General features: G+C 43.1%; 2 protein-coding genes across 3 annotated transcripts in view; one reads left to right on the forward strand and one right to left on the reverse strand.

The window, feature by feature from the left end:
• Positions 1-13241, forward strand: part of LOC103141206 (low-density lipoprotein receptor-related protein 1-like) — a 76585-nt gene that overhangs the window by 44814 nt on the left and 18530 nt on the right. For both annotated transcript variants that reach the window (XM_016673637.1, XM_016673638.1), the window contains exons 27-52: positions 360-491; positions 1151-1378; positions 1515-1689; positions 1893-1987; positions 2902-3051; positions 3176-3316; positions 3406-3534; positions 3611-3742; positions 3825-3959; positions 4077-4206; positions 4345-4471; positions 4954-5105; positions 5191-5315; positions 5408-5782; positions 9427-9616; positions 9767-9971; positions 10067-10259; positions 11151-11276; positions 11370-11498; positions 11695-11814; positions 11943-12056; positions 12149-12298; positions 12387-12509; positions 12647-12763; positions 12853-12981; positions 13070-13198. In XM_016673637.1, the coding sequence (XP_016529123.1) occupies positions 360-491; positions 1151-1378; positions 1515-1689; positions 1893-1987; positions 2902-3051; positions 3176-3316; positions 3406-3534; positions 3611-3742; positions 3825-3959; positions 4077-4206; positions 4345-4471; positions 4954-5105; positions 5191-5315; positions 5408-5782; positions 9427-9616; positions 9767-9971; positions 10067-10259; positions 11151-11276; positions 11370-11498; positions 11695-11814; positions 11943-12056; positions 12149-12298; positions 12387-12509; positions 12647-12763; positions 12853-12981; positions 13070-13198 (3951 nt within the window). The remainder of the gene's footprint in view (positions 1-359; positions 492-1150; positions 1379-1514; positions 1690-1892; positions 1988-2901; positions 3052-3175; positions 3317-3405; positions 3535-3610; positions 3743-3824; positions 3960-4076; positions 4207-4344; positions 4472-4953; positions 5106-5190; positions 5316-5407; positions 5783-9426; positions 9617-9766; positions 9972-10066; positions 10260-11150; positions 11277-11369; positions 11499-11694; positions 11815-11942; positions 12057-12148; positions 12299-12386; positions 12510-12646; positions 12764-12852; positions 12982-13069; positions 13199-13241) is intronic.
• LOC107836743 (galanin receptor type 1) lies at positions 6368-9389 on the reverse strand. Its single transcript, XM_016673640.1, has one exon. It carries the CDS (start codon positions 7677-7679, stop codon positions 6642-6644), a length of 1038 nt encoding a protein of 345 aa, XP_016529126.1. The 5' UTR covers positions 7680-9389; the 3' UTR covers positions 6368-6641.

Below are 13241 nucleotides of genomic sequence, written 5' to 3' on the forward strand. Positions count from 1 at the left end.
GTGTGTGTGTGTGTGTCATTGTCCAAAGGAAAACAGGACAAAGGAAAACAGATGTTAATGGAGCTGTAACCACTCCTCGTGGGAATCATTAGTGTTTCCCTTCAACCTCCTTGAGGGCGTTTAGGTAAAAAAAAAAGATTTCAACACCAGGAAAATCTGCAATGATTGATTGAAATATCCTATGACATGGGGATTTTTTTTTTTTTTTTGAAACTGCAGTGCATAAAGATGGATTTACTTCTGTTTTTTACCCGGATGTTCCATCATTCTTTTTTTCCCCCCCTGTATTGACATTTTTGTTCGGTTTCGTGAAACATTAAGATGTGTGTTTCTTTTTTTTTTTTTTTCCTCCCCTTCAGCTCCAAACCCATGTGCCACAAGTGACGGGAAAGGCCCGTGCTCCCACCTCTGCCTCATCAACTTTAACCAGACCTTCTCCTGCGCCTGCCCCCACCTCATGAAGCTGCAGGCCGACAAGCGCACCTGCAAAGGCAAGGATAGAAACTGCGGCCTGTAGAAACCGCCGTGTGGTTTTTGTCATGCATTAAACACCACACTGGTTTCCACAGCCACTTTCCCAGTGCAGGCTGTGACCTAGGAAGGCGATGGATTGTTCTGCTTTATGAGCTGCACACTCGTTTTCTTGTTCGTTGCTCAGGAATGGAAAAGATTGAAAACGGTTCCTAATGTCACGATAGTCCTGCAGTAGGTGTGTGATCATAGTAGTGGTAAAGAAACAGAAGAGGAAGTATTAAGTAAGATAATCAGTGTTGTTCGTAAACAACCAGGGAGTACATTAGTTTAAAACTCAAGTTTTTTTCTCATTGTTTGTGGTTTTCTAGCTGTTAAAGCAACTACATCAATGCACCTATTTGAAATTAAACACGTTCAATAAAGAAAAATCACAAATATATTGCCTTGCTAACTAATTTTCCACTCCTAATTACAAATACGCTAAAAGAAATACTTACCCATTTCTTATTTATTTGTAAATAATTAATTTTTATTATTTATAATTGACGTGTGTGGCTGAGGAACAAACACACGGACACAGATTGATGTCTGTTACTATATTATCTTTTGTTTTAAGGGAATGGTAACATTTGTTGTTGTTGTAGAAATTGACATCTATCCATGCGTTTGTTTCCAGAGTCCCGCAAGTTCCTGCTTTATGCGCGACAGATCGAGATCCGAGGTGTGGACATCGATAACCCTTACTACAACTACATCATCTCCTTTACCGTGCCGGACATAGACAACGTGACCGTGGTGGATTATGATGCCGTGGAGCACCGCATCTACTGGTCAGACGTGCGAACTCAGACCATCAAAAGAGCCTTCATCAACGGGACGGGAGTGGAAACGGTTGTGTCTGCTGGTAGGAGAAATCCCAGGGATAAATGTTGCAACAATGTTAAATCAGTAGCGTGCCGTATATCCTAAAAGTCTAATTTACTTTTTTTGTTGTTGTTGTTGTTGTTGTTGTTGTTTTTGTTGTCATCGAAATTCTCAAGACCTTCCCAATGCCCACGGCCTGGCAGTAGACTGGGTGTCCAGGAACCTCTTCTGGACCAGCTATGACGCCAATAAGAAGCAGATCAATGTGGCGAGACTGGACGGGTCTTTTAAGAACGCCGTCATCCAGGGGTTGGACAAACCTCACTGTCTGGTGGTTCATCCGCTACTCGGGTGAGCGCTGTCTCTAATTACACACAGTCTGATGCTCTTAGTCATTTTATAAAGGTTCTTCCTTATTTAATCAAATTTTAATGAGGTCTTCTCTGACTTCATTGCAAACATTAGATTTGTTTTTTTTGTCTCTTACTTTGTGACTTGTAATTGGTTGTCAGTTATATATTTTCACATGCAGTCATTTTCATGCCCTCTCTCAGGAAGCTGTACTGGACCGATGGCGACAACATTAGCATGGCAAACATGGATGGAAGCAACCACACCCTGCTTTTTACCAACCAGAAAGGCCCTGTTGGTGAGCAGATGTTTAACTCGCTCTCAAATGTACAGCTGCTGTAAAATAAAACAAAAAATATGTGTTTACGTCTCCATTGCTCATGCTCAGATTAGCTATATTCTGATAACCATTTTAGCTGATTCCGATTTTTCTATAAGAATCATGAAATAAAAGATATTAGAACATTGAAAATATATATTTTCCTGCCCTTCCTGCTGTAACCAGACATTGTTGTTGATTTTTTGGAGCAGACGTGATGTCACCCTACATGTGTGACAGACCTGTCTTAATAAAACAGGATTTATAATTTCAGAGCAAAGCAAAACAGTTACGCAGCCGACATATTAAACTCTCGTTTGAATGTGGATTGCGTTACTAAAACAGCAGACTCACTCTGAGCGTTCCCTCGATCAGGCGAGTATGAATGATTCATCACAAAAAGAAAGCACTTCAAAAGACTACAAAAACGGGAAAAAAAATCTTTATATGAAAAAAAAACATGATTTTATATTTTGTTTTGGGGGTGGGGAGGAGTGATAAACAATTTGAATAAAAAGGAGAAAATCTGTAAATTATTGGCGATCTAACCACTGGAAATGTCTTTCTTAAAACAGAGACATATGCTTTCCTAAATTACTTAGGTGGATAGTTTATTGCCTTTAAGTTTGTTTTTGAGCAAAATGGATTTTTGGTCGTACTCTGCTATGAGATTAAAAGGAAAGTGTCTCAATATGAAAATGTCATTTTCTTTTGAATATTTTCTTTCTACAATCATGGCTACTTGTATGTGTTTCTTCTTCATTTTAAATACCCCACTGAGTGTTATTCCTTCAGTAACAGCGTCTGCACTGAATATTTCTTTTGGCACCATGACAATCTGTTTATTGTGGCAGATATACATGGATTGTGACACAATATTTCTTTTTGCCAAGGACTTTCCATTGACTATGAGACGAAGCAGCTGTACTGGATCAGCTCGGGTAACAGCACTATTAACCGGTGCAAACTGGACGGATCTAAACTGGAGATACTGGAAGGTGTCAAAGGCAAACTTAACAAGGCGACTGCTCTGGCTATCATGGGTAAGATGAAAAACCAATTACAAGCAGTGTGTTATTTATTCAGGGTTTTTTCTTACAGTTGGTAATCCTCTACTTTGATAATTGAATAATCTAGAGCAATATGTATGAATTTCGATGTCTGTAGGAGACAAGCTGTGGTGGGCAGACCAGGGAGCAGACCAGATAGGAACGTGCGACAAGACGGACGGCGGGAACTGGAAGGTTTTGCGTAACAACACTTCGCCTATGATGCACATGAGGATCTACGACGAGGATGTGCAGAAAGGTAAAAAATATTTGACCAAGGTTGGAATACGACGCGGTTAAATAAATGAAAAGAGTAACTCCTCCTCACTTTATCTGATCTTCCTTTAGCGGGAATCAACCTGTGCAGCAACAATAATGGCGACTGCTCGCAGCTGTGTCTGCCCACTTCCCCGACGACGAGGTCCTGCATGTGCACGGCTGGATACAGCCTCAAAACCGGGCAGCAGTCCTGTGAGGGTAGGAAACTCATCCGCAAACACAGCTTTGGTTCTTTCAAAGCCTTCCCACAACATACACCGTGCTCCCTTTGCAGGTATGGGATCTTTCCTGCTTTATTCGGTTCATGAGGGAATTAGGGGTATTCCCCTCGACCCGGCAGACAAATCTGACGCCTTGGTGCCCGTGTCTGGCACTTCTCTGGCTGTGGGCATCGACTTCCACGCTGGTGAGAAGCACTTAAAGATGTAGGCAAATAGTAGGCTGGTTTCGGGGTGATATTTGAAAAGCTGTAATTATCTTCTGTGCAGAGAATGACACCATCTACTGGGTGGACATGGGACTGAGCACCATCAGCAGAGCAAAGAGGGATCAGACGTGGAGAGAGGATGTGGTGACCAATGGCATCGGCAGAGTGGAGGGGATCACCGTGGACTGGATAGCAGGTTTGGCTTCTAAACTGTTTAGATCCTATTTTATTTATCTTATTTTATTTATGTATTTATACATTCAAGCATTTTAAACGCAGATATAAACTCATTTGCATAAATTTGCGGCTACAGGAAACATTTACTGGACCGACCAGGGCTTTGATGTGATCGAAGTAGCCAGACTGAATGGCTCATTCCGCTATGTGGTCATCTCCCAGGGGCTGGACAAACCCAGAGCTATAACTGTCCACCCAGTGAAAGGGTCAGCCTCTTTATCCACACTTTACTCTCATGTCTCAGCGTTACCTTAAGGAAAAGGAACCAGGCATGTCTTTATTTCTAAATGACACCAAAACGGCCTCCTGCATGTGTGTGTGTGTGTGTGTGTGTGTGTGTGCAGGTATTTGTTCTGGACAGAGTGGGGTCAGTACCCTCGTATTGAGCGCTCGCGCTTGGACGGCTCCCAGAGGCTGGTCATTGTCAACGTGAGCATCAGCTGGCCAAACGGGATTTCCATCGACTACGAGGTGTGAAATCTTTGCGTTTACCTTCATCCTAAAAGCACTTTTTTTTTTTTTTTTGTTTGATCACATAAAATATATTCAATAAAGATGGCGACGCTGCTGTATTGATGTTTAAAACATTTATGATCTCTGGGTCATTCAGCAAAAAAAACAAAAAAAAACGCAGGAGTTTCTGTGACAAACTTATTTAAAAAAAAAAGTATGTTTTTTAATAACATAAATTAACTTGCACACTTGATTAATATGCAAAAGAATCTGTGCAATTTATGTTTGATATTTGTTTTTTACAACACGCTATTCATTCATTAGTTCATTCATGTTAGATGTGATTAAGGTAACACTGAGGTGCGTTTATTTATTTTTATGTATTTAAAATGATCATTTTTGATCTTCAAGCAGCACTGCTTAGAATCAAAACAAATCTTAAATTTCTCCGGGGATCACCTGAATGCTTGATTATATTTTCTTCTTCTTTTGTGGCGCAGGAGGGTCTCCTTTATTGGTGCGATGCTCGAACGGACAAGATCGAGCGGATAAACCTGGAGACAGGAGAGAACAGAGAGCTGGTCCTGGCCAGCAACAACATGGACATGTTTGCTGTGTCTGTGTTTGAGGGATACATCTATTGGAGTGACAGGTGAGCTGTTTTCTGCTTCATACTTTAAAGAAACAGACCGAATCTTGGTGCTATCTCAGATTTATTTATTTATTTTTTTGTTCAGGACTCATGCCAATGGGTCCATCAAGAGAGGTAGCAAAGACAATGCTACAGACGCCGTGCAGCTGAGGACAGGCATCGGTGTACAACTGAAGGACATCAAGGTTTTCAACAGAGCAAGGCAGCAAGGTAAAAACGGTGTAACGTCACATGTTTAAAAAGAATCCTTAACAATAACTTTCCGTTTAATACCTGGATGCACCACACCCCCGTTTCTGCAGGCACAAACGTCTGCAAAGAAAAAAACGGCGGCTGTGAACAGCTGTGTCTTTACCGTGGCAACGGGGAGCGGACCTGCGCCTGCGCCCACGGCATGCTGGCCGAGGACAGGCGTAGCTGCCGCGACTACGACGGGTACCTGCTGTACTCGGAGCGCACCATCCTGAAAAGCATACACCTGTCGGACGAGACGAACCTCAACGCGCCGATAAAGCCGTTCGAGGACCCGGAGCACATGAAGAACGTCATCGCCCTCAGCTTCGACTACCACGGCGGCGGAGGGAAGGGAGCCAACCGCATCTTCTTCAGCGACATTCACTTCGGCAACATCCAGCAGATCAACGACGACGGCTCCGATCGCAAGATAGTGGTGGACAGTAAGTTTTGACTTGTCAGAAATGCAGCACTCGTCTCCTCTTCGATTCCAAGTGTCAAGGGTTCACACTTTGTAAGCCAATATAATGTTGAGCTTGTTAGATGGAGTCTGACTGCAGTGGATTCCCCTACCTGATTCAGATTAGATGCAAATGTAAATTTATCACAAGCGTTATTCCTGGTCAATATTATTTATTGATAATTTTACCTTACAGCCCTACTTCTGTTTCTTGCAGGAAGATAAACCCAAGATTATCTTGACTATCTTAAACCTGTATCCTTGCTCAGCCATGTTTTTCATAGCTCCAATTGATTTAAGTTTATTAACTGCAGCTATGGACAAGGTCAGAAAAGTAGCTATTTTCTAATAACCCTTTCCTAAATTATGACCATCAAAACACATCTGCTTTACTGAATTGTTGCTTTTTCTTGTCTTTGAAGAGAAATGGGCTTCAGTGTCATGTCATATTTATATATCATGATGCAAGACAGAGCTAGACCTTACTAATTAAAATTTTACAAACATCCTGAACAGCTTAAAAACAGGAAAACATAAGTAAAAAAAAAATCATGAGGATCTAAAAAAAACTAAGAAAGGGGTTGCAAATAAGAATGGCATCTGTGATTTTTGTTAAACACACAGATGCCAAGATTTGTTTGCATCTGTTGGCGTAAGATGTGTTGCTCCAAACTATATAAATGTTCTCAAATTAAATACTTGAGAATGTTTATATCAAGTAATTTATCTTAAGACTTTTTAAACATCTCTACTATTGAGATGTTTAAGTAGATTGTAGATTTCTTCCAGAGTTAAGTTGCATTGAGCAACAATGTTTTTATTTTAGGTTTTAAAAAAAAAAGTCAGTTTTGAGGTGTGTCTGAGGAAGTTTGGTGCTCAAACGGCCGCACCGTGTGCCTGCTCATTAAACGCGGACAACATATCAGGCAGCTTCTGCACCTCGTCCAGCTTTCTCTTCCCAGCTCCACCAAGTCCCGTCTAAACTTCTGAGACATAAAGCCGTACAGCAGAGGGTTGACCACAGCTACTGAGGAAGACAAGAGTCTGGCCAAGAGGGCAAAGGTGTTGAAGCCGGGTGAGCTGGCCAGAGTTCCTCTGATGATGGAGAACATGAGGATGTAGGAGGGCAGCCACAGCAGGGTGAAGATCAGCACCAGGAGAGCCGAGGTGTGAGTGACCTGCCGTTGGTAGCGCTCGAGCTGCGGGGCATTGCCTGTCTGCCGCGCGTGCCGAAGAAAGCAGTAAATCTTGCCGTACATCACTACAATTATGCTTAAAGGCAGCGCAAAGCCAAAGACGAACAGAGCGATGCTGTAGACCAGCCGGCTGAAGTCGGACAGGAAGGCGAAGCAGTACACCGTGTTGGAAAACGTAATTGTGCGGAAGGCAAACTGTGGCGCTGCCAGGGCGGAGGCTGGGATCCAGAGCAGGGCAACTGTCACTTTGACTCGCCTGTTCATTCTGGCGCGGTAGGTCCAGGTGGGGTGCACCACTGCCAGGTAGCGTGTGGCTGCCAGAGCCGCCAGGGTGAACACGGAGGCGGTCGAACAGGCCACTCCCAGGAAGCTGATTGCTCTGCAGAGGAAGCTGCCGAACGGCCAGAAGCCCAGGATGATGGCGTAGGTATGGAAGGGCTGGCAGAGCAACAGCAACAGGTCAGCAGCACAGAGAGCCAGCAGCAGGGTGTCCGTACCGTGAGGAGGCTGACTTTCTTTCTTCCTTCTGCCTGTAAGAATAATCATCACCAGAGTTTGACCGATAAGTCCAGTCAGCAGGATCAGTCCGTCCAGGAAGGGCACCAAAGTTTTAATCAAAGCTCCGTCTCCTTTGCTGATTTGGTTAAGGCCGCTGTTGTTCGTCTGGAGCCCAGGAGTCTCCATCCAGTCCCAGTAAAAAAGCCCCGTAATCCAATATACTGTCAGTGTTAAGTATCCGAATGGGATGCAGCATGCGGGCAACTAATCTGTTTGATCCAATTCATGTCTACTTAAACAAACATAATTGCAGTCCACTGAGACAGCCGGCACTTTGATAATGATAGCAATTACTTAAGCTGTTAGAATCACACGGGTCGCTCCTCCATTAACATCTATACTGTGTTCACAAAGAGGGAAGGTTTCAAGATATTTCTTGCAGTTATTCAACAGCTAAATCTTCTTCAGCTCCACATATATAGTCAACTTTTCAACTTCAGAAAACAATGTCCTGATGACATCCAGTGAAGTCCTTTCTTCTTAAAGGAAGTAAGATGTCCCCATGTTCCTTAGGAAAAAATGTACATGTATAAGGACTTCTGTTTTGCAGCTTTGTTATCCCAGAAGAAGATGGTTGGGTCCGAAATGAGATATCAGTGCTGGAGCTCCAAGGAACAGCACTACTTCCTCTTTGTCACTGTAAATAGACATTACTCTTTAAAAAAAAAAAAAAAAAAAAAAAAAAAACAGTCAGTGGTACTTGATGCAAAGTGCTCACCAGGGCAGGAGGCATGTTGTCGTTGCCTTTATCGAATGTAGAGTCCTTCATGGATTATTGCATGATTAATTCAAACGGAGCAAAAAGAAATAGTAGCTTTTCTAGTAATTAAGTGATGCTCAGGCCGTCCTCCTCCCAGGACGGCATGAAAAGATCTGTCCTGGGTGCCAGTGTTCTTCCCAACAGGCTCTGTGTGCTGTTTGCTTTGTAACCAGGAGCTGAGCTGATGTAGATAACGGGAGGGCCGAGCAGAGCGCGTGATTATATAACAGTGGGACTCATCTTTCCATTATCGAATTAACTTTTTATTCATTCTTTCTTGTTCGGTCCTGTTTGGAGAGTCTGGTTGGGTTTGAAAAACCTTCAAATGAGATTTGTTTGTTTTGTCCTTTAATTTGACCTTTAAATTAAGAGTTTTTTTAATCTTGGAAAATGACCCACATTTATGTTAATCATAGCTTTTCATCTGAAATGTCGATAATGTTGCAATTATTTACTTTTAGCCAAGAGCAAACAATGACTTCACCTTTTTATTGTGTGCTGTAAGTGGTCATAAATGCGGTTGCTAACGTAGCAAAAAAAAAGAAAGAAAAAAAAGCGACAGTTTGGATCCGCTAATGCTACAGCGTCTTGTTCCATAATTTTCACTTTTATAACTTATAAGATGCGTTACTATTTACTGTTTGAAGTAAGTTTGTTTTTTGTTAAAGTATTAACTTGAGGTTTCTTCACAGAAAGGGAAATGTTGATAAATGGGCTTTTAAGCTTCGGGTGAGGATTCCACTGAATGAGAAAGAATGTGTGGCCTTTAAATTGGTCTGAAGATTTATAGTATCTCTGATACTTGGTGTCATGTTTGTGCTATAATTTTTACTAGAGATTTAAATGGTGGTCATAAATTCTTAAAAACAGGCTGTTTGTGTTGACGTTTTACACCCAGTTTATCAGCCGTATTGGTCCACGCAACAGACAAAACCTCAGAAGTCTCTACTGGTGTTAGCTTGTGGTCCAAGTAGGCATTTCCCAAACTATTTCTTGATGCCAACATTTTTCAAATACTTATCAAAAGTCGTCTAAAATTATTTTGTTAGTGTGATTTTCAAGACAGATTTTTATTTCGCCATATATCTACTTTTTTCCTTCTTTGCTTCGCAGACGTCGGGTCGGTCGAGGGTCTGGCGTACCACCGAGGCTGGGACACGCTCTACTGGACGAGTTACACCACCTCCACCATCACTCGCCACACAGTGGACCAGAGCCGCTCCGTGGCTTACAACCGCAACACCGTCGTTACGATGTCTGGAGAAGACCACCCCAGAGCCTTTGTGCTGGATGAGTGTCAGGAGTGAGTCAGCTGTGTCAGATCTTTGCCTTAGTCACCCGTTTTCTTGTCGAGAATGTTTATTTTTTTTTCTCGGTGAGCGAGAATAGATTCTGTAATAGGGCTTTCTGGCAGCCTGCCACAATTCTTGTCTTCTGCTCTTTCCCACCGCAGTCTCATGTTCTGGACAAACTGGAACGAGCAGTCTCCCAGCATCATGAGGGCCTCTCTGAACGGAGCCAATGTGCTGGTGATCATTGGCAGTGACATTAAAACTCCTAACGGCCTGGCCATCGATCACCGCGCCGAGAAACTCTACTTCTCCGACGCCACTCTGGACAAGATCGAACGCTGCGAATATGATGGAAGCAACCGCTATGTAAGGCGGCTCTTTAACTCAATGTTACTTGTGGAGAAACACGATGCCGCTTTGGCACCAAAACACATTGATGTTTTTAAAACCGTCTGCTGTAGGTCTTGTTGAAGAACGAGCCTGTTCATCCATTCGGTCTGGCCGTGTACGGAGACTACATATTCTGGACGGACTGGGTGAGGCGAGCTGTCTTGAGGGCGGACAAGTTCACGGGAGGAGACATGAAAGTGCTGCGAGCCGACATCCCTCAGCAGCCAATGGGCATCATTGCTGTGGCGAACGATACCAACAGCTGTGGGTTTCATTCACTGCGTCCATTTAGTTAGCATGACTTATGAATATGTGTTTTAAATATTTTTCCTTTAACGTCTTTCCTAAAGAGTTAGAAGTGAGATCTTCTAACAGTGGGTTAACTGGTTCACACTGAAATGCCTCGAGCAAGTGCTAAAATGCTTTTACATTTTTATTGTTTGATCAAAAGAAAAATGTTGTATGCTCAATGATTCAAGGCCTTTAATCATAACGGGAAATAGTTTGGTGCTGCTTTACATCTGAAGTTTAAAATTCTTCTGGGCAGCTGTCACCACATTCATTAATTATTTACTCAGCTACCCTGAGCGCTAAGCCTGGAGTGTGGAAAAGAAAAACAGAGATTACTCATACTTACTTGCATCAATAGCTCTATAGATGCCCATAAAAAGGACACACTCAGCAGGAAAGCTTGGTATGATGAATACAAACAGAGCACACACACACAGGCAATGACAGTAATAGCTCAGTCAACAGCTTCTTTCAGGAAAGACGTGCAACTAAGCACAAAACCACTAAACCACAAATACATTCTATGAAAAAGAAAAACAAACATTGCATATACCTAATGGCAGGAATAGTAATGTTAATGGCTTCATCAGAGAAAGAGGCACAAGTATATAGAACCAAAGTCTTGAGTACAAGCTAAACACTATATCTCTGGGCCATGAGTACATTCTGGCAACCAAAGATCCCTTTCTTCATGAGTACGTCACTTCCGCATGTTTTGCTGGAAAAAGCATACCAAACAATATTTTACTTAAATACAATGTGGATTTTTTTTTGAGCAGGGAACCATTTATTAACCCGTTTCCTGACTGTAGGTTATACAGTGGAAAGCATGTTGCAATAAACAAACCATCCTGTTGTCCTCAGGTGAGTACTCTCCGTGTCGAACAAATAACGGAGGCTGCCAGGATTTGTGTCTGCCCACATCTGACGGACGGGTGAACTGCAGTTGCCGTGGCGATAGGCAGCTCCTCGAGGACAACACCTGCTCTTGTAAGAAGGAAGGAGCAAAACCTGAAGGAGGCCTTGAACTGTGACTAAGTGTTTGTGAAAATGAATGCTTCCCCCCTCTGTCCCTGTCACCAGCGCTGAATATGTCATGCGGAAGTGTTGATGACTTTGAGTGCGGAAACGGCGACTGCATCAACTACAGCCTCACGTGTGACGGGATGGCCCACTGCAAGGACAAGTCGGACGAAAAGCAGTCTTATTGTGGTGAGTTCTGACTGGAAACGGTCAGGTGGAAAATAATAAATCTTGTAGTCTTGATATATATATATAGCTTGTGGTAATGTATGGTATATAGTAAGAAAATGTACATTTAAGGCTAGAAAAGAAAGTAAAACACAAATTAAAGTTGGTTTAAATGTTATACATAGCTGAAAATGAAAAAAAAACTTTTTCTCTACAGCCAATCGCATTTGTAAGAAGGGCTACAGAAGGTGTCTTAATGGCCGCTGTCTTGGCCACCAGTTCTGGTGTGATGGCACAGACGACTGTGGCGACAATTCAGACGAAGTGCCCTGCAACAGTAAGTAAAGCCAGTCCACGCTAACCACAACGTGACTGACTGGCACGTTTTAAAGAGGACGTAAACATACTTAATCTGAAGCCTGGATTTTCTTTGCTAAAAAAAATTCCCACTGTCTTTCCTTGCAGTGACTCTGTGCAAAGCAGGAGAGTTCCAGTGCAAAGATGGGAGCTGCATCTCCAACCACACCCGCTGCGACCAGGTGGTCAACTGTGAGGATGCTAGTGACGAAATGAACTGCCGTGCGTAATCCATTGCTAAATTAAAAGCTATAACCTCATGGGATTTTTCAGAATTTAAAAATATGAAGCTTAAAAAGGTTTTGCTTCCTCAGAGCCTACCGACTGTTCGCGTTTCTTCCGCCTCGGAGTTAAAGGCGCCACCTTCCGGAGCTGTGAGAAAACAACGCTGTGTTATCTGTCCTCGTGGGTATGTGACGGCAACAATGACTGCGGAGACTTTTCCGATGAGAGAAACTGTCCAGGTGGGACGTCTTTATTTTTCTTCTGACACTTTCGACTTCCTTCAGCGCTCCAAAAGATCCACTTTCTTGTTTTTCTTTCCTTTTGCAGATAAGAGGAAGCTGAAATGTCCCGTTAACTTCTTTGCTTGCCCCAGCGGGCGTTGCATCCCGATGAGCTGGACCTGCGATAAGGAGAACGACTGTGAGAACGGAGCTGATGAAACGCACTGCGGTCAGTCTTTGTGTGCAAAGTCGAGCTCATTTTTTCCTAAACACACAAAAGTCTCGCAGAAGAGTCCGACTGTTTTCTTTTGCAACACGTCTTGCTGTTCCTTCGAGATGCCGAACACACCTTCTCTTTTCCTGCAGACAAGTTTTGTTCGCCCACTCAGTTCGAATGTGGGAACCACCGCTGCATTTCCAAGAACTGGGTGTGTGACGGCTCCGACGACTGCGGCGACGACTCCGACGAAGGCCAGATATGTGGTAACTAATATTGCTGTTGCTTTCCGTCGCACATTCGCTGGAAACGCTCAGCCGTCTTACCTTCAGCTAACTAATCCGCGACTTCACAGAACACAAGTCCTGCAGCCCTGACGTCTTCCAGTGCCCGGGTTCCCACGTGTGTGTGCCCCAGCGCTGGAAGTGCGACGGAGATAATGACTGTCCCGATGGAGCCGACGAGAGCGTGAAAGCTGGATGCAGTAAGTCAGTCTGTCGTGATTGCAGGAAATGGAAAGAAAAAAAATCCTAAAACGTCCTTTTAATAAAAGCGATTGTTTCTGCTTTCAGTGTACACCAACAACACATGCGATACCAAGAACGAGTTCATGTGCCAGAACAGACAGTGCATTCCAAAGCACTTTGTATGTGACCATGACATTGATTGCTCTGATGGTTCGGACGAGTCCCCAGAATGTGGTTGGTTTTATTTTGTATCAAAAAAAAAATAAATAAATAAAAA

This window comes from Poecilia formosa, unplaced genomic scaffold (genome assembly GCF_000485575.1).
Source record: "Poecilia formosa unplaced genomic scaffold, Poecilia_formosa-5.1.2 Scaffold80, whole genome shotgun sequence".
Lineage (NCBI taxonomy): Eukaryota > Metazoa > Chordata > Actinopteri > Cyprinodontiformes > Poeciliidae > Poecilia > Poecilia formosa.

Excerpts from the sequence above, each read along its gene's own strand:
- LOC107836743 (XM_016673640.1), bottom strand. The coding sequence starts at position 7,679 with ATGGAGACTCCTGGGCTCCAGACGAACAACAGCGGCCTTAACCAAATC.